This window comes from Lepus europaeus, chromosome 1, assembly GCF_033115175.1.
Source record: "Lepus europaeus isolate LE1 chromosome 1, mLepTim1.pri, whole genome shotgun sequence".
NCBI classification, from domain to species: Eukaryota; Metazoa; Chordata; class Mammalia; order Lagomorpha; family Leporidae; genus Lepus; species Lepus europaeus.
The window spans coordinates 149593394-149613091 of NC_084827.1; the positions used below are offsets into that span (position 1 = coordinate 149593394).

Consider the following 19698-nt stretch of genomic DNA (forward strand, 5'->3'; position numbering starts at 1 on the left):
GAATCGATCCACTCTGTCTTTCATATTGTTATATATGTAGATACTTCTTCCACTTGCAAAGTTGTAAAATTGGCACTAGAAAAACAGAGTAGGAGTTTGTGAGAGCAGAGCCCTTTGTCTGAGAGCATTCGCTGGAACCCAAATCCCCCAGTTTCCATGGAGAATCTTAGCACTGAGTGGACTTGAAGATCTGTTGACTGCGTTCTTTATTCTTAACCTTCTACCCTTCTAGCACATTGTAGGAGAGGATCTTGCATTAAGTAGATATCTGCAAGACTCAACCTTTGTCTCCTTCTCTGAGCTTTTTCCTTGGTGTTTGATGTTCAGCTGCCTCCCTGATGCTTTGACCATGCTGCACACAGCACAATGGTTTAGTAAGACATGAATGCAAGTTTCATAGCTTTGATTTTTCTGCATAAAAAAGGCCAACACTGGCAAGTTTTATGATCTCATTCAAAATAAGGCAGTGGATATTCTCATTCATAGCCATCTATCAGACAGACAAACACACTTTTTTTTCCCCTTAATTTCCTAAGGTTGAAAATTCCATCCCAGTGGAATGAAGGACTTCAGAACCCTGGAAACTGGATACTTAGGCCTTTCACATTTTTCGGGTCTCTCTTGGACTCCTGGGTGTCCATTGTGGAAGCTCTGGTGCCCCACCAGTGAGAGGGACCAAAGGAAGATTCTGCCATCAATTCTACACTCCCAGGGGGCTAGGGATTCCCCTGGCCTTCCAAGAGAATGACAATAGAGCAAGTGCTAAGAGGGAAGGTCTGGATGCCTTTTCTAGCTCTCCAGCAAGTTGTGAATAGAGAGTTAATTTCCACCCAGCCGTGAGGCTCCCTAAGTGGCCCAGGAAGAAGGCTCTTTGGGGCCATAAACTCTAACCTTTTCAGAATTCCTCTTGGCCCCCTGAAGACCTGCCAGCTGGCAGGGCTTTGCTAAATTGTGTCATCCCAGGCCATTGAGGGGGCCCTCAGGAATTTAAGGCCTGCTGAAGAACAAAGCAGCCCCAACTCATCCCTCCAGGCCTAGCTGCCAGTCACAGCTCTGGGCCTACCCTGCCTAGGCCATGCCCCAGGGGGCACTTAGAGCCTCCAAAGAAGCCAGGGAACTGTTTGCTGTTGCCCTCATGTGTCCCTGGTCCCCACCTCGAGAGGCACAGCACTAAGTTGGAGGGAGGTAATGGATAGATAGGTAGGGGATATTAGGATTTCTTGTTCTGTGGACTGCAGCTCTCCCCTTCCCCCACTTATTTGCATGGCACCTTTTCCAAGTCAGACATTTGCTGCTTTCCAGAAAGCCATCATCAATAAAAGAGCCCCGCAGAGGGGCCTGCTACAGGAGCCGTGGATAAAGACATTGCTGCGGGCTAAGATCGGTGTATTGACATCACATCGTTATATTTCAGTGCCATCCCCCGAGGACGCTTCCTGCCCGTAAACACCTGGTTTATTGAGTATTTCTGTGTTTTTTCCCTCTTCGTGCTTGGAGTGCCTATCATCCTTCTCATAAATTCTGTTTCCTTTTCTGATTTGAAAATCCGAATGTGGTGAATGAAATCCATTCTGATTGCCCAGCATCAAGATTCATGGCACTCCCTGGCCTCAGTTCTGGCTCCATGAAGATCTGTGGATCCCTGGGTCTGGGTTGTTGTGCTCCAAGGACCCTTCCGTGGCTCTGCCCTGGCAAATGGGGTTCCCGGGCAAAGCACATTGAGGGCTCTTTGAAGAGGACTCCACCTAGAGGCATCAGGAGATATGGTGGCCATAATCCTCTTGGGAGTTCCTGCCCCTGTGCAAGCTTGCACCAGGCTGCGAGCGTGTGCCGCATTTAATCAGGATGCCTCCCAGCGCCCCAGCAAGCACACAAGAGAGCCGAGGAGGAGCGAAACAAGGCCATCCCCATCACAAAGGAAGCAGAAGCCTTCCAAATGTCGATACACTGCTGCATTTTTCCCAACTTGCTGCTGGAGCGGCCTTTAACATCCCCAGCGCCCCACTGTGATCCACCGGCTAAAAACGTCGATTGTTAATTGTCTGCGCACTACAGAGCAGCTCGTTTTAATATAGTCATGACATGAATGAGACCCAAGCTCCCCTTTGCCCCTCCCCTGAGGCACCTTGGATCTTGGAGGGAGAAGGGCACACTTAGTTGGCTGTGGTACAATAGGGGCTAGTGTTGAGGTCAGCAGTAAATAAGGGGCAACATTGTTTTCCCTGCTGGCAACCAGCAAGCCTTCCTTAAGGATTGAAATAACTTACATTTCTACAGTGAGCAGCTGAGTGACTGAGAAAGAAGATTCTGTTCCTCTTTTCAAGAGAATCAACCCCCCCTGCTCTCTCTCTCTATCACACACACACACACACACACTTCTCTGCCCCTCAGCCCCAGTTCCCCAATTGCTGCCCTTCCTCTAATGTGTGGAGTGAGCCAGCTGTGCTTCCCTGATTCCTATCCTAAAGAGAGAAATACTTGAGGGCTTGAAATATGGATCAAGGGCCACTTGAGTAGAAACAAAAACCTCGTGAGTAGGGAATTGGGGTCCAAATATTTAAATAACCCATGTGACAGAGGCAGTGAAGAAAGCCATTTTTAAAAAAGCTTTGTTTATGCATCTGAAAGGCAGAGTTACAGAGAGAAGGAGAGACAGAGCCATCTTCATCTTAATGCTACAGTTCTTTTTTTGCATACAGGATCCGAAGATTGTTCCAAAAACTTCACAAGCCCCAATGGGACCATCGAGTCCCCTGGGTTCCCTGAGAAATACCCACACAACTTGGACTGCACCTTTACCATCCTGGCCAAACCCAAGATGGAGATAATCCTGCAGTTCCTGACCTTTGACCTGGAGCATGACCCTCTGCAGGTGGGAGAGGGAGACTGCAAGTATGACTGGCTGGACATCTGGGATGGCATTCCGCACGGTGAGTGACGCCACTGTCATGGGCACTTCTGGCTTAAACGCTCCTTGGAGTTCTTAGGTGACCCGTGATGACTCTCTCTTCTTCTCCTTCACCAAGGATGGTGTACAGAAAGGCAGTCTACTTTCTTGGAGATCTTTCTTTGGGAAAGGATAGGAGACAGAATAAATACTTGGGAATGAATGAGGAAAATCTACAGGTGATGTTCTTTTCCCAGGTTGTCAGTATAGAAAGTGACTAATCTCTATGGCCAAAGGGAATGACTCCAGGGCCAGGCTGAGTGGGCGCCAGTCCCGCTCTGCTTTTTACCAGCTGTGCAGCCTTGGAGGAATGACTTAACCTAGTTGTGACTCTTCTGTATATTTTAGCTGCTGTTGTCATCATTATTATTGCTATCAATTTTTAATTATCAATATGGTCATGGATGTTGGAAAGTGCATCACCCAAGTCCAAGAGAAGCCTGTACCTCTGAGGTGAGGACCAGTACAGAACTCGAGTATAGCCAGTATTGTGGGCGAAATGAATCTCTTTTGTCATCATTTTAAGTATTTTCCGATACAAGGGAGACTTAATGCATTTTTCTCTCTGAGGAGAAGCATACCATTTAATCAGAAAGCTAAGGCTTGAGTCCCAACTCTGCTATTTCCTAGCAGTGTGAGCAAAGAAAAGCCAGTCACAAGACCTCGCTGGACCTCAATTTCTTTTTGTATAGCACAGGCGTCATAATGATACCTTTCCAGCCCATCTCCCAGGGCGCTGAGACCAGAATGAGGCCAACTTGGGGAAAGTGCTTTTTTTTTCTGTACAGAGAAAATGTTAGACATTGTTCTCTCTCTTTTTTAAAAAAAAATTTATTGATTTATTTGAACATCAGAGTTACAAAGAGGCAGCAGCAGAGAGAGGAAGATGTTCTATCTGCTGGTTCACTCCCCAAATGGCTGGAGCTGGCCCTATCTGAAGCCAAGATCCAGGAGCTTCTTCCTGGTCTCCCACATGGGTGCATGAGCCCAAGGACTTGGGCCATCTTTCAGTACTTTCCTAGGCCATAGCAGAGAGCTAGATCAGAAGTGGAGCAGCCGGGACACGAACCAGCATCATATGGGATGCTGGCACTGCAGGCGGTGGTTTTACCCATTGTATCTCAGTGTCGGACTCAGCCATTGTTCTTAAAACCACTTCTTTGGTTGTTCTTTGGTTTTTATGTCAATGCATGCAATGTGATTCTCTACTGTGACAAACTGCGGTGGAACAGATTGTGTTGAAAACCAAATGTGACATTTGACTTCTGCTTGCCTCTCTCTGCCCTGCGTGTCCAGTTGGCCCTCTGATTGGCAAGTACTGCGGGACCAAAACACCCTCTGAGCTCCGTTCGTCGACAGGGATCCTCTCCTTGACCTTTCACACGGACATGGCGGTGGCCAAGGATGGCTTCTCTGCGCGTTACTACCTGGTCCACCAGGAGCCGCTAGAGAGTGAGTTGGCCACCTGAGGACCTCGGTCCAGCCGTCCCCTTGGGGCTTCGGGGTGCACAGGTGAAGAGAGGCTGCCTCTGCCAGAGAAGGAGAAGGGAACGCTGCAGAATTTGCTCTGGCGTCCAGCTCGGGGGCTGCATCCCCTTGCCAGGCAGAGACGAAGGAGAAAAGAACCAGTGCTGACCTGGGCGCTCACTGCTTTTAAAGAAACACGTGCACCAAGAGTTGATCTTTTAAAGACATACGTGCACCAAGAGTTGATCGTTCCCAGGGAAACTCACGGGGCCTCTCAAGCCCCAGTTTCCTCGCCTATGAATGAAAGGGAGGTTAGGTAGGATGATCTGTATACAGCCCCCTCCAGGGTTATCTGAAGACATTTTTCTCTCTCTCCAAGCCCTAGGGACCATTTTTATAACCTGAGTCACATTAAACCCCTCTGTGTGTGAGTGTGTGAGTGTGTGTGTGTGTGTGTATCTGCTTTTAAACACCTCTGACTATGACATAATTCTGGCAGGCTTTTCCTGGCTAGACTGGTACACATGCTTGGACTTTCACTTCGCACTTCTAATAAATACAGTTCTTGGAGTTTTTACCATGTGCCAGCCTCTGGGCAAAGCATTGAAAACTGCCACACTGACCCCAGAGGTCATAGAACTTGTGAGTTCTGAGTTTCTGACCCTGAACTCCAAATTGAAAACAGCTGTCTGATAGCTTTGTCGCAAAACTGTAGCACATCTGCCTAGGAATCATATCAACAGCTCTTGGATGTGTGCTTCAGATATGTTGCCATTTCTACTTCAAAACCTAAATGTTCAGGGCCAAAGAAGTCCTTTAAGAATGGTGACACTAACAACACCCTGCCATGGCTGTAGAGAGCTCACCATCTCCAAAACCATAGACGCAGCAGCCCGGCCTTCTGCAAAGTCTCTGGGTTCTGCTCTGAGTCTTGCTTTCATTTTTTCCATCAAAGAGCTCATGAAGATTGAGGGACAAAACAACAGTACAGCAAATTGTACCAGGGTCTACAAATGGCTAAAGAATAGGTTTGATGCTACAAAAAGATGACTGGTCCCTTATCAAACACACACACACCTAAATATTGGTCATTGCCCTTAGCATCCAGGGGAAGAACAGCAATTTAACTGGCAGCACAAGACCAGAGTAAGTGACTTCTGAGTCAATTTGCCCAGACAGGTGGTACAAGGGAAGAGAGCGTGACGTGCATGGCTCAAAAAGAGGTCTCCTAAAGACAGGTATTTATGCTTTGTGATGTCTGGCTTCCGTGCCAGAACTCACGAGACAGTTGAAAGAAAGAGATGCACAAGTGCCTCCTGGGTATGTAGTAATAGATGAGGCTTCCCATGGAGTAGCAGCCCACCCAGGCGGCCCCACGTTTATCTCCTGTTTACCTGTATCGCAGGCACGGTGCATCTGAAATCTCTGCACATCGTAGCCTGCAGCAGGAACAGTGCTTATGCTTTAGATTGTGTTTTCCATTTGCATGATGGTTCTTATTTATCCATAGTCTAATTTCTTTTAGGTCCAAGTTAGTTTCTTTCAGACCCAGAGGGGTTGTCAAGCTCTTTGACTTAGTGTAGTTGTTTTTTTTAAAAATGCGAGTCTATAATTAGGGTCATTAAGATGAGACAGTACCTGCAAGGACTTGTCCCTAGAAAGAGGGTCCCAGGGGTTACAAGTTGAGAGGCCTAACCCTGCCCTTGACCTCCTCCATTTCTCAGACTTCCAATGCAATATCCCTCTGGGAATGGAATCTGGTCGGATCGCCAATGAACAGATCAGTGCCTCGTCTACCTACTCTGACGGGAGGTGGACCCCTCAACAAAGCCGGCTCCACGGTGATGACAATGGCTGGACCCCCAACTTGGATTCCAACAAGGAATATCTCCAGGTATATGTTCTGATTCCACAGGGTGTGAAGAGTGTGGAGGTACTGCTGGGACAGGGGTATGGTGGGAATGGGTCTTCAGGGCAGACAAAGGACACAAAGAAGATAAACACAGCATACTTGAGTACTTCATTCATTCATTCATTCATTCCACACTTGTATGTCAGGCACAGAAAGACTGCACTGAACATCCTTTATGTGCTGAGATAAATTGGTGAGTGAGAGGGACATCGTCCTTCCCCTTACAGAAATTAGCAGGACTGGAGACATTGTCTGGCCAACATGCTGTTTGCCCTATCCGCACAGACATCTCAGCAGTTCTCCAGCAGTTCTCTCTCTAGCCGCCTCTTGGCACAGAAAGGCATCAGAGACTCAGGGCGTCTTCCTGAGGGCAGGTCTGGGGAGATGCTAGCTGAGCATGGCAGCTTCTCCTGATCTTGGCTGCTGCTCGAGAGCCCTGCCAGGAAGGCTTTGCACATAGCTCTCAGAGGAACACATGGGGAAAATGTCAGCACCGGGAACAGAACCCAAGTTACCCGGATGCTCTGCAGCATCTTCTCAGACTATTGTTTGCTTTCTTTCTGAGTAAGACTTGCAGCTCCTGTTGAGTAATGGTCCTGTACTGCAGACTGGCCTAGCGCTCATCCCATGGGAAGAAATAAACAGGGGAAGAGCAAGCTGCTAGTTCCATACCAGAGCAATGACTGCTTTTATGACACATGGCAGACAGCCTTGTGACCCCTGGACAAGTCTGTCCTGGCTCTGAGATGACACAGTGACCTCTGTTCAAGAAGGAAACGACAGAGCAGACAACAGGAGAGGGAGAAAGATCACTTGGAAACTCCAGGAGAACCACAGAGGTCCTCACAGCACAACCTAAGGCCATCTGTCGCTGTCTCTCTTTCTGCCTATCCAAAAATCCTTCTCCTCCTGCAAAGCTTCCTGGAAGTTCTCTAACACTGTCATTCTGTGGGTTGTACTCCTTCTTTGGGGCCCTTAGTCATGTAGCTTCTCCTATGCCCATCCACCTGTTTCTCATACATATGGACAGCACCGCCTCCTCCTTTGGAGTGCATAGTGATGCTGAACACATAAGATGCCAATAAGTGCTTGCTGAATTGAATTTTGCCTGTGCACGTGGCGACTGGGGAATGATATCTAGCAATTTCCAAATGGATTTGGCATTGTAGGGGGGAATGTTAGCCACCTTCCTCACGGAGCAAAAGGTCAGGCTTGGCGCATAAGCCTAATTGCTTGGGCAGACTCTGCAAGCCCTTTGACCTCCTAGTGACCTGAGCGACTAAATACACAATGGAGCCAGGGAGTGTGGGGAGGGGACACAGCTAGAACTGTGGCTTCTGCACTAGGGTATTCTAAGTGGATTGGGTTGGATTGGACTGCATTGGAGTGGAATGGATTAGTTGCCATTGTTCCTTTAATGCAGCTTCTGTTTTCCCTGTCCAAGGCAGGCCACGGTTAGTAAGAAGGGATCAAAGTTCTAGATGCTCAGTGGTTATTGTGAGAAAAACTGAATAATGTCCATGCAGATTTGCAAGCAGAAAGAAATATGATCAAGTTGCATTTTCAAGGTGTCCTATTTAGTGTCACATTAATTTGATTTTCATTGTTCAATGGAATTGCAAAGTGACACTGATTACAAATACATTTCAGTGAGTCTCAGATACAAGTTGTGAGCTAAGTATCCCAGTTGTGTCCTTTGAGGGAACGCGAGGTGCTGGCCCCACATGGGGTGTGGGGGTCCCCTGGTGACGCCTCCCCCTCTCTTCCTCAGGTGGATCTTCGCTTTCTGACCATGCTTACGGCCATTGCGACACAGGGAGCAACTTCCAGGGAAACCCAGAATGGCTACTATGTCAAATCCTACAAGCTGGAAGTCAGCACTAACGGTGAGGACTGGATGGTGTACCGGCATGGCAAAAACCACAAGGTAAGTCCATGCCCCACCCCAGGGACTCACTGCAGCGCCGCAGGAGGGGTGGGGGACTAGAGCAGCTTCCCCACACCTGGGAGGTGGCCTTGTTGAGCAAGGCTGAAATAATTGATGGAGGCCAGGGACACGCTGACCCTGGGAGTCTTTCTTATGCTAAAGTCATTGGAAAATACCGTTTGCCCGACAGCATGGCTTCATTTGCTTCTTCTTCTTGCACAGCAGAGAGAGAGCTTGCAGAGTGCTCTCTGACAGCAAATGAAGGGGAAAATGCGCTCCCAGTCCTCGCCTCCCCACACAGGATTCATTGAGCATTTATGGCCTGAGTCCCTTCCACATGCTGGGTTAACAATCACAAAACCACATGAAACTGCAGTTCAGGAGTTGCCGAGGTCTGGAAATGAAAGGGCACAGATCCTAAGAGGGAATCACAATGTCCCTCAGAAAGAAAGGGGACAATGAATAATGAGGAGAAATTCGGTTTGCCAGGGACCGGCTCTGAACTGGCCATGGGCTTAGCAGTGAGCCATTGAATTGTCCCAGCTGGGGCCTTCCGTGTCTGTGGCTCGCGGAGGTGTGGTCCACGTGGGTGGTGCCGGCCTTTTGGTGCACATATGGATGACTGTCTGGCACTCAGCTTTCTTAAAACACATGGCCCTCTGGGTCTGCAGCTGGCGCTGGCAGTGTGCTAGCTTTATGGCCCACGGGGTCTGTGGGGCAGCTTCTCAGACACCCCTAGCATCTCACCTGAATCGGGGCAGAATGGGAGTGTGTGTGATGGCAGCCCAGGCCCCGACGGCTCTGCAGGCACGGGGCTGGTTCTGAGGTCTGGAAGGAGATGGTGGAGTCCTAGGAATTCCAGAGGCTGCTCACCCTTGCCTGGAAGGGAGTCTAGGATGCCTCCCTCTCCACCGGCTCCCTGTTTGCTGGCTTGAGAATGATCAAAGGACAGAGAGGCCAAAGATCCCTTCCAAAGGCTCTGTCCTTGGCCCCTGTCCCTGCCCCATGGTGTCTCACTCTTGCCCATGCACCTGGAAGCCTTGGGCCCAGAAATGTTGGCAGTCTTGGGAAATGTGACTTTTTAAAGGAGTGGATTTTTTTTTAAGTTAAAATTGCCATAGTAACATAATACCATTCATCTGGAAGTCGTGGTTGCCACACATTACCAAGAATCAATCAATGTCTCTCCCTCTTTTACACACACACACACACACACATGCACGATGTTCCCATTTCTCCTGTGAAAAAAGTGAGGTGCTTAGTAATGGCAAGACATCCCTACCTGGGTACATAGGCCAGTTTACCATTGATTTGGTTTCAGGAAGAGGTGCCAGACTTCAGTAGGGGGTTGCAAGCTGGGCGCTGGGAACTCTGGGACTAAGTCCCTGCCACCCCCTGCTCCTTTTCCACTCAGACCGTCTCTTCCATCCCACCCTTTCCAGTAAGAAACAGGTAGAACCTGAGCTGAAGCTCCGCCAGCAGGCAAGGGCCAGCAGCTGGGTAGGGGGTGGGGCCCGGGGAGAAGGCGGACACGCACCTGACTCTCTCCCTGTCCAGGCTCAATGACCAAGCAGCGCCGGCCAGAGGGATAGTGTAGCATAAGCTGATTTTAAAAGCACACAGATGGGCCGGGATGCTATTTAAAACACCATTTGTAGGAAATCTGCTTTTGGAAATACCTTCGCACTGCACATTTGGATGGAACGCGGTCCTCGCTGGCTTCGTCCCTGGTATTCATTTCCCAGGGAAGATAGTCCTGAGAACTGAATGCGGCTTCCTGGCCTCCAGAGTCATTTATGCTGGGTACATTCATAGTCATTCTCTCCCTCCCTCTCTCCCTCTCCCTCTCTCTCTCTTTCTCTCACCTCCTCTTCTCACCCTTCGCTGAATTGCTTTCCCGAGAGCCAAGGGATAACTTTGGGTTTTGTTTTTGATTTAGTGAATCAGTGGTGCCCAAATCAAGGCAGTGGGGGCAGAGGAAAAGCCCTTTCTTTCCCCCATTGTAATTTTATCGTCTTGGAACTTAGAAGGAGGCAGGGAAATGGAAAGCATGCCAGTTAGGCCTTGCCCCACCCTCCAAGCCCCTCGCCCCGCCGTGGCATGGTGGGCAGGCGGGTGGGACCCCTGCTGCCCCTTCCTTAGCGGATCTCTCTCTGGATTTCACGTGTATTTAAGACAGGCATCTGCATTGAAGGCTTGAGGTGTGTCAGCTCAACCCTCTGGGCTGTTGGGGTTGAAATCGTCGAGTGAACCATGCCAAATAGATTGTCAAGTCTGCTGCAGTGTGTGGAGATGCCACAAAGAGGGCGAGGGTGATATGAGGAAGGCACTTAAAGGCAGCATTGGGGAGAGGCTTCGTTGCCACTGGATGCTACCAACTGAGTTTCTCTTTGTGGCTGCTGCACGCTGGGCACTGAGCCAAGCAAACTGGTGCTAGGTGGTGGGCTTGAAAGTGAAATCAGACAACAGGACTTAAGACAAAAAGCAAAGCAGAGATGAGGCAGCAGCCTTCTCGGCTCTGCAGTATAGGGGGAGGACTTGCAGATGCCTTTCTGGGGTACAGGGAGTGAAGAGAGGGTTGTGATGTTTGGAGAGAAAGGTGGGAACTCGATTTCAATTCCCTGGCCACTGTCAACACCAAGGCAGTTTATCAAAGACCAGGAGCTGGGGAATTGGAGCAAAGCAAGATGAATGAGTGGTCAAGGTGGTAGAGGATGGCTGTGCTATACCCTTGGAAAACACAGGCAAGCCTGGGCCTGTGGGGAAATGACTCCTTGCTGCCAAGAGATGAGGAAGACTACCCAACTCTTCTCTAGCCTCCCCAGCCAAGGCACGGCCTCTTCTTAATCTCTTTCCATCCAGCAGTTAATCATGAGTTTGCCTGTGAGAAAGCTAATCACACTGCTGCTGGCGTATGGCAAGCATGCTGCCGGCAAATGTAGTCCAGTAATGCAGGCCACAGCCCAGCGCAGCCCCAAACCCTTATCCAGTTCCACATGCCGTAAATTCGGAACCTATGATTTTCATATAGGGCGGGCCCTCCTCATGCATATTTATACCGTAACCACAAGGCGGAGAGCTCTTCCACCCGATGGAACCCATATCCAACCCACGTGCTTCCCTAGATTATACAAATTGCTTCCCATACGTTTCTTCAGAAGCCACAAGTAGAAACTACTGCTTTCAGTTTCGCGGGTTGCATTAGCAACATCCCAGACGTGGCCCGGTGTTGTCAGTACAGTCAGAGAAAGGTCCCATATGTGTGTGTGATGCAGCTTGATCATGCACCGGAGAGTTGCATGGAGAGTGACAGGGAGAGCTCCCAGGCATGAGACCGGGGTCAGAGTCCAGCCCTCCTCTGAGAGACTGATTCAGTGAGTGTGCCCTGGAGCCATTACTGGTGTCTGGACAGGGGCAGGGGCCATTCTCCCTCATTTGGTAAGTTTGGGCATCTCCTTTATTGACATGGCTCTGGTTATGCAGCCCTTAGCCATGGCATTGCTGGGCTGTTCTCAGGTATTAGGAAGACATTTGAGCTAAGATTGAGGCAGTCTCTCCACCCTGATTGGGAATGAGGAGTTTTGGGAATTACCCCATCATCAGTGGCACTAAGCTTATCACATTAATATAATGACAACCACCAAGGGTCCTGGAGAACCCTCAGGCACTGACTTCCCTTTAGGATGTCAAGGCATTTCACAGGCTGTGGGGCTGGGACTCTCAAAGACCAAAGAATTTGCCTCAAGGACTGGGGCATGGTGGAGCCCCTGGAGAAGGCAGCTGGCCTTGCTTTCCAGGTTGGTGTTGTCAACAGTCAGTTGACTGTATGGGATGCCAGCACCTCAGGCCAGGGCATTAACCCACTGCGCCACAGCGCTGGCCCAACCATATCATTTCAAAATAGATAAACCCCTCACTTCAAAAACCTTCTGCTGTATGTTTGTTTTTCTAAACTAAACCAGGTCATTGCTAAATCAGAGACTGAGAGAGAGAAGGACGATATGAGAAGGCCCAATCCCCATATTTGTGGGCGGACAGTTGGAAGCACGTGACATCTATTTTCAGGTCTCCTCCGATGATGTGCTGTGTGACTCTGAACAGCCCCACGCTCAGTGTCTCTGTCCACCCAGATGGAGCGGTGCTGCAGCCTCTGTTGGCAGCGCACCCTGAGATCTGCAGATGGAAGCCTCTCTGCAGATATAATTAATGTATTAGGCCTGCAAAGCGCTTCTTGAACAGAAGCAAGTTATCAATTTTAAAAGTAACATGAGCCCCGTGGGGTACTTATCTGCCTCTTTTAAAATCATAGGTCTGGAAGGGACTGTGATAAGTCACCCAGACCTTTCTCTGAATCCAATGGGCCTGCACCCCAGTCACCTCAGATAAATGTCACTCAGCCTCATTCTCCATTAGGGATGCAACGATTACTCCAACTAAGAATTTATGTTTTCAAAAGAAACTTGGTTTTTGCCTCCTGGTGGATGACTGGTTTGCCTGTATTCCTTTTGTGGTAGTCATTTCATTGCTTTGTGGATAAGGTTAGGACAATGACTCAAACCCCGAGCTGGTAATGGGTATCAGCCTTCCAAAACCATGGACGTGACTGCCCCGTCTAACCATGGCAGGGCATGCTCTGAAGAGAACCAATGCCCTTTTCCAAGTTCAAGTCCTTCTGTTTACCTGCTCCCCCTCAGTTAGAACTGAGAAGAATCCAGTGCCCTGGGTAATTAAGTTTGTCCCTTATCCATTTGCCATGGGATGAGATCAGACCTTTAGCCTCTCCACTTAGAAAGCTCAGGGGAAAATTTCATTATACATAAGCTTGTACCTTCTTTCTAGCAGGCTCCTGGACCTGGTATCACCCAAGTCCCATGGGTGCTGAGTCTCCCGGAGCTGAGGCCAGCCTCTCTGAGCTGTTCCTGCCCCCAGGCCTAGGCTGTGTTGCAGAGGCCAGTGGGAAAGAGCTCATCAGGGGTAGTGGAGAGCTGATGGAAAGCTCACCTCGGCCCAACACCAGCAAACCTAGGTGAGCGTTGGCATGAGGGCCTTGCTGGTGGATTGCCGTGCCATTTGCTGTCTTCTTCTGCCTGCTCTGTGGTTTGTCAGACTACATTGGAAGAAGCACGTGACAGTGCACATGCTCCAAGCCTCCTGCCCTAGTCCCTGGCTGTCTTTCACACATACGGGACTTAGGGGTACCCCCTTAAAAACATCTTCGAATGCCCATTAGGAGGTTTTCAGGCATGGAGGACCACCCCCCTAGCTTGGGTGTCTGTGTCTCTCTCTCCCTATCTTTCCAGGAGGACCTTGACCATGGGATGTGGTGTTCTTCCCCCACCCCATCTTCTCCTCCAGCCCCGGGTCCCTGAGCTGCCCTCTTCTCCTCTCCTCCCTGGTGCTTTCCTGTCTCAAACCCTGAAACCCTAATCCTGTTAGTAGGCTGTGTTCCAGGGCTCAGCGTCTCGCTGGGGGTAACCTAATCCTGCATTAAATCTAGCAGCCCCACAAGGCACACACAGATGGGGATGCGCACGTCCACCCACCGCAACCCGCCCGCACAGAGAAGCCGCCCTGCCCCCGTCTCCTCTGTGGCAGGAAAAAAATTGCCTGATGACAAAAACAGCCTTAAAGTAAAGGAGGAGGCGAGCAGAGGTCATCACAGCCATGAACAAGCATTTGGTTGTCAGGGGCTTCTGTGCCTTCCCCAGCCCTGTGTGTACTCCCTGCTCTCTGTCTCTCTCTCATGTGTCTCTCTCTTTCCCACTCTCCCTCTCTCATTTATATATATATATATATAAACACACAGACGCATCCCTTCTGACTCTATCTGGCTGGGTTCCCACTCCCACTAGAATGAAAGCAGCTTTGAAAAAAAAAATTTGTAGTCTTGAAAGAAGGGTTTTAGGGGAGAAATGGCAAGATGATGATTTACACACGGGACAAACCCATGCCTATTACCTTAATATCACCTCCCTCCCCACCGCCACCGTGCCACAGACCCCCTGTCCCACCTGGCCTGTTTGGTGCAACAAATTAATTAGACGGATGGCATTCATTGATTAAGCGTTCATTTTTATGTGTAGACTTGATGGCTGGCTTGAGAGAAAATGCAAGGGTAGGTGATGGGAGAGGCAGGCCAGGCTCTCGGTTCTGGGATGAGTGAGACTGATTCTGAATCCAAGCTGCTGGGTGCCCCAGGTGCTGCCCTCTGTTCCTGCCACCGTTTTCTTTTCTGCCTGCTTTGTTCTCTCCTCCTGAGTGTCTGTACCAAGTAGAACTTTGGATGCCATGAAACATGCATTAGTGGAGAGAGAGATTTATTTAAAAGAAGCAGAAGATCTCATGCACAATTTCTACCTCGGGGCTCCAGCACTGTGTTGTCTTTGAATCGTTTTTTCTTTGCTGTCCCTGGAGCTGAGAGAGTTCAGGTATTTACAGCAAAATGGAAGTAAACAGTAGGTCATCCTGTCGGGAGTAAACAGACAGGTGTGTGCTAGCTGAATACTGAAGCCTATCTCAGATTGGAGCAGTGCCTGTGGGGAGGGACTGCCTGTGTCTACCAAAGCCTCACCTCATTTAGGTAATACCAGGGACCTCACTGCAAAGTTGGGGACTGGACATCTTCAGCCTCAACATGGGACGTGGAGGTCAAAAGCTTGCAGAACTTGAACTCACTCAAGTGTGTAAAGACCCATTTGTTTCTCGTGACTTCGCCGCCACTTTGACATCTGTCCTAGGAGCCAGCAGGGAGGGCGAGTTCAGTTCAGTCTCTACCTGCATGCCTATTCTCGACTTTATCGTCCTGAAGGAGAAGCCGGGGTATCTAAGGTTTATTGATTTGCCTATAGTGATTCAGTGAGTCGGCAGGGAATAGGAAATAAAACCAATTTCCTGGCATCATTTCCTATGCACATAACCCCTTACCTTGCAATGCCTAGACTGGAAGCCAAGAATCCATCTCAGGGAATTTGATCAGAAAACATATGAAGGGTGATTCTAAAGCCACAGAAGCATTGAGAACGTCGTAAAGATGCATAATATATGATCGCATTTACCAGCTATAAATAGGGGAGATGCAGGGAGAAAAATTGAGACCTTATAAATCCATTGGGTCTGGAGAAATAAAAACTGCTTAATATTTCATTAAAAATGGATTTTCATAAATTGCACTTTGATATCTTTGGGTGAAAGACAATATATAAGGACTAAGGCGTTGTTATTCATTACTCTTGGTTATTAATAATTTGGACTGTTATGGAACCAACACATCAACAAGGTGCATTCTTCCGGTGAATGGGGCACTTGCCACGTGTTCTGGGCACTAGCTGATATGTCCACAGAAGCACTTAGCCTCCAAGAGACAGTAGGTTACAAAAATGCCCTGCTACAGAATGGACACACTTGGAGCAATTCGAGAAAGGCTTAGTGTCTGGAGGCCAGAGAGGACTGTAGAAATCAAGCCGTACAATCCCCTCATTTAACAGTGAGGGAAACCAGGGCCTGAGGGAGGTAGAGATATTTGCCCGCTCTTATGAGCTAATTAGTAGCAGAGCCCAGCTCCTGGCTCCTGATTCAGTGGTGATTTTTTGTGTTTTTGTTTTTTCCACTCTGCCTGACTCAGGGCGAGAGAAGCATGTCAAGTTGCATGGAGTAAGACGGTGTTCCTCCAGCGAAGGGTCCAGAGAACAGGGGGCAGATACAAACACAAGGTCAACAGCCAGTGAGGAACCATGGAGGAACTAGTCTGGAAACATAAAGGATAGCTCAAAGCCAAGTTAGGAAAGAGCCTTCATATGATCCCAGGGCGGGAAGGAGTGTGCCATGTGGAAGGGCAGGTGAAGTTCAATTTGAGCAGTCAGATAGAGGGTCCAGGGTAACTAAACTGTGCACTTGCCTCCCTTGCTGACTGCTGACGCTGTGGCCAGGGTTTAGGGGGCTCCATCCAAAGCCTGTGGCCACTTGCATCCCTGGGCAGACCTCCCTGGGCATGTGTACTTGAGCAAGTGCACTGCACACGCACAGCCAGACTCACACACACCGCCACCTTCCCAGACAGTCCAAATACACAGTTGCCTCCTTTCTGAGAAAGGGAAGAAGAAGCTTCTCAGTGTTGTCTGCCAAAGCTGAGAAATGGAGGGGTCAAATAAGAGAAAATTGGACGTTAAAAACACAGAAGACGCGCTGTGCTCCTAAACAGCAGCAGCGTGGTGTGTGCGTGCTGGGGATCAGCAGCTGTGCTGAAGTTCACATCCACTCAGCTCTCCAATTATGGATGCACATGGCAAAGAAAGCTCTTTTCTCCCATCTGAACTCTGTAGCATCCCCTGATGGGGGCCACACACACGGTCACCATCACCGTCCTCGGGGAGCCGTCCAGAGGTGGCCCCTGCTGCTCACGGCACCCGGCCCAAATCAGCAAAGTGCTGCATTCGCTTGCTCCTTGCCAAAACAAAGCACAAACAAAGCCCGTGCCTGTGCTGAGTTCTGAGACCTGATTCATCTCTTTTCCTTGGACTCGGTGCCTCCATCCCTTTCCCCAGAGCTGTGGAGCCCTTTTTCAGCCCCCAGGAAGCCAGGGGCTTTTCCCTGTCTGCTCTTTTCTACTGGCCATCCCTGTCTCAAGGGGCCAGGCACCACTCCCACAGGCCTTCTGCCAGGTGTCCAGCTCTCACCCCCTTTTCTCCTCTATCTTTGCCCTTCTCCCTCCCTTGTGCACCCTTTTTCTTCTTGCTCTTCCTCATCTTCACTCACTGGACAGGAAGTGACAAAATCGCACCTGCAGGAGAGGAGTGGCCAATCAGTTGTCCCTCTGTGCTCCCTGCTGTCAGCAAAGCAGCAGACTTGGCATCTGGCGACCTGAAGACCCAGGGTCGGTGGGCTCCCCATGGGAGGAGAGAGAGCAGCAAGCTAGACAGACTGGATAGGAGCCCCCAGGTTTGGTGGGCTTAATACCAGGGAACAACAGCTTCACCTGAGTGAGGCAGACTGATGCAAATCTGTTTCCTTCACTTGGTTGCAAAAGGTATGATGCCTCCTACCATCATCTCATCTCATCATCCTCTGATGCCTCCTACCCTTTAGCTCACCATCATGGGTGTGTCATTAAATGATGCACCCGAACCTTTGACCTTAGCAAGTAGGAAATATGGAAGGCTCATGGCTGCCAAATGGTAGAGTTTGACAGTTCACGGGGAAGAAAGGCTTAAGTTGTCCATTGGCTCTGGACTCCTGTGCTGCTGTCCAAAGCCATTCTCAGGTGGGATTATTAACTCACGCTGGGGTTGTATCACTGGGCACACACACAATTGGAGACCTTCAAGCAGGAAAGCACAAGCTTGAAGCATAAAAACTTGGCAAGGGCTTTGGATCCACAAGGCATCTCTGAGCCTCAGTTTTCTCATTGATAGAGTAGAGCTATAATCTTTACTTGCTGTGGTGTTGTAGGCATAATTGTGTTTACACAGTGTCACACTCAGAAGTATTTAGATAAACCCATTTCCCCATTCCCTTTGCCCCCGCCCTGCCAGGGCTCCCAATACTTGGCATGTCCTGGGTATACTGAGCCAAAGCATCCAGTTCCCCTATGCAGGGGAAATCCCCGATGGTGGCAGACCTGGCTGGGGCTGGAAGGATAGTCCCTTGGTGGTTATGGCTGTGAGACATGGTTTGTTGGTTCTTCCCTCCAACCTTATCCAAGGAAACCAAGAGAAAATCACATATCCTTACTGCAGTTTCTTTCTTTTTTCTGTTTTTTTTTTTTTTTTTTTCCCTCCCTTAATGGAGAGCACAGAAAGCATCAGGTCCATATGGTGTTATTGACGCAGGCCATCTGGGCAGCCAGGCCTGGCTCCCTCCACGGTGGATCAGACGCATTCGGAAAAGACTTTCCTCCCATAAGAGCTGTGCTGGTCAGATGGGGACAGGGATGGATTTCATTACAGGGCGGGGACCACAGTGAGAGGAAGCCGGAGCAGGACTCAGAGGGAACTGCCTGCAACCTGGGCCCCGCAACAAAGACCAGAGAGAACCCGGCCAGTGTTGATTGACACAGGGGCACTGGGGTAGCCGGTGCCCCTCACCCTCTCACCCACTCCTGGGTGGGAAGGCATTTAAGTAACTAACAAAGACGATTGCAATGCCCTGCAAAAATTCTGATAGCCTGCAACATAAGGGAGTGTCAAGTTCAACCTAGTGTGTGAGGTCTGCTAGCCCTAAAAGAGGGCACTTCTGTTTCACTTTTAACAAATATTCGTATTCATTCTCTCTCTCTCTGTCTCAGCTTTTGAAGCGCTGTCATTTTCAATGCCCTGTCCTCTGCTCACTCTCTGCCCAGAGGCAAAATTTTCCTTCCCTCCAAAAGTTTTTGCAAACACCATTTCTTATTTTCAAGTTGGAGCAATGTGATCCCAAAACAAGCCCAATGATTAGTTTTATTTAGTTATTTTTAAAAGATTTATTTATTTATTTGAAAGTCAGAGTTACACAGAGAGAGAAGGAGAGGCAGAGAAAGAGAGAGGTCTTCCATCCTCTGGTTCACTCCCCAGATGGTTGCAACAGCCAGACCTGGGCTGATCTGAAGCCAGGAGCTTCTTCCAGGTCTCCCATGCAGGTGCAAGGGCCTTAGGACTTGGTCCATCTTCTACTGCTTTTCCCAGGCCATAACAGAGAACTGGATCAGATGTGGAGCAGCTGGGACTCGAACTGGCACCCATATTGGATGCCAGCACTGCAGGCGGCGGCTTTACCCGCTACCCACAGCACCGGCCCCAGTCACTGATTAGTTTTAAACTTGAGGGGGGCTAAAGCGGAATAGAACACTGCAAACAGGGTTTGATAACGTGCTCTTGTACCTTGTGTTACAGTTATTTCAGGCCAACAACGATGCCACCGAGGTGGTTCTGAACAAGCTCCACACCCCACTGCTGACCAGGTTCATCAGGATCCGCCCTCAGACCTGGCACTCAGGCATCGCCCTCCGGCTGGAGCTCTTTGGCTGCCGGGTCACAGGTGAGGGGTCTCCGAAAAGGTTGGGGAGCTGGTGGCCTCTACTTCCCCGTTTAGTGCTCTGCAAGCAACACGAATGCACCACGCAACTTTGCCAGGCTGGGCTCAAGGACTCAAGTCCTACTAGAGTTCGTGTTTTCCTTCATTCAGTGCGTCTTTATTAAGCATATATTATTTTTACCAGCTAATGTTTATGTATTTTTTTAAAGATTTGTTTATTTATTTATTCTTTGGAAAGGCAGAATGACACAGAGACTTTCCATCCTCTGGTTCACTCCCTAAATGGCCACAACAACCAGTTCTGGGCCAGGCCAAAGCCAGGAACTCCATTTTGGTCTCTCAGATGGGTGGCAGGAACCCAAGTACTTGGGCCAGCATCTGCTTTCTTCCAAGGCACATTAGCAGGAAGCTGAATCAGAAACAGTAGCTAGGACATCAACT

General features: G+C 49.4%; 1 protein-coding gene across 3 annotated transcripts in view; it reads left to right on the plus strand.

Annotated features, from left to right (window-relative positions):
* The window catches only part of NRP2 (neuropilin 2), a 115886-nt gene that overhangs the window by 38061 nt on the left and 58127 nt on the right, over positions 1–19698 (plus strand). For all 3 annotated transcript variants that reach the window (XM_062190204.1, XM_062190213.1, XM_062190211.1), the window contains exons 4-8: positions 2700–2930; positions 4244–4399; positions 6139–6308; positions 8098–8253; positions 19116–19260. In XM_062190204.1, the coding sequence (XP_062046188.1) occupies positions 2700–2930; positions 4244–4399; positions 6139–6308; positions 8098–8253; positions 19116–19260 (858 nt within the window). The remainder of the gene's footprint in view (positions 1–2699; positions 2931–4243; positions 4400–6138; positions 6309–8097; positions 8254–19115; positions 19261–19698) is intronic.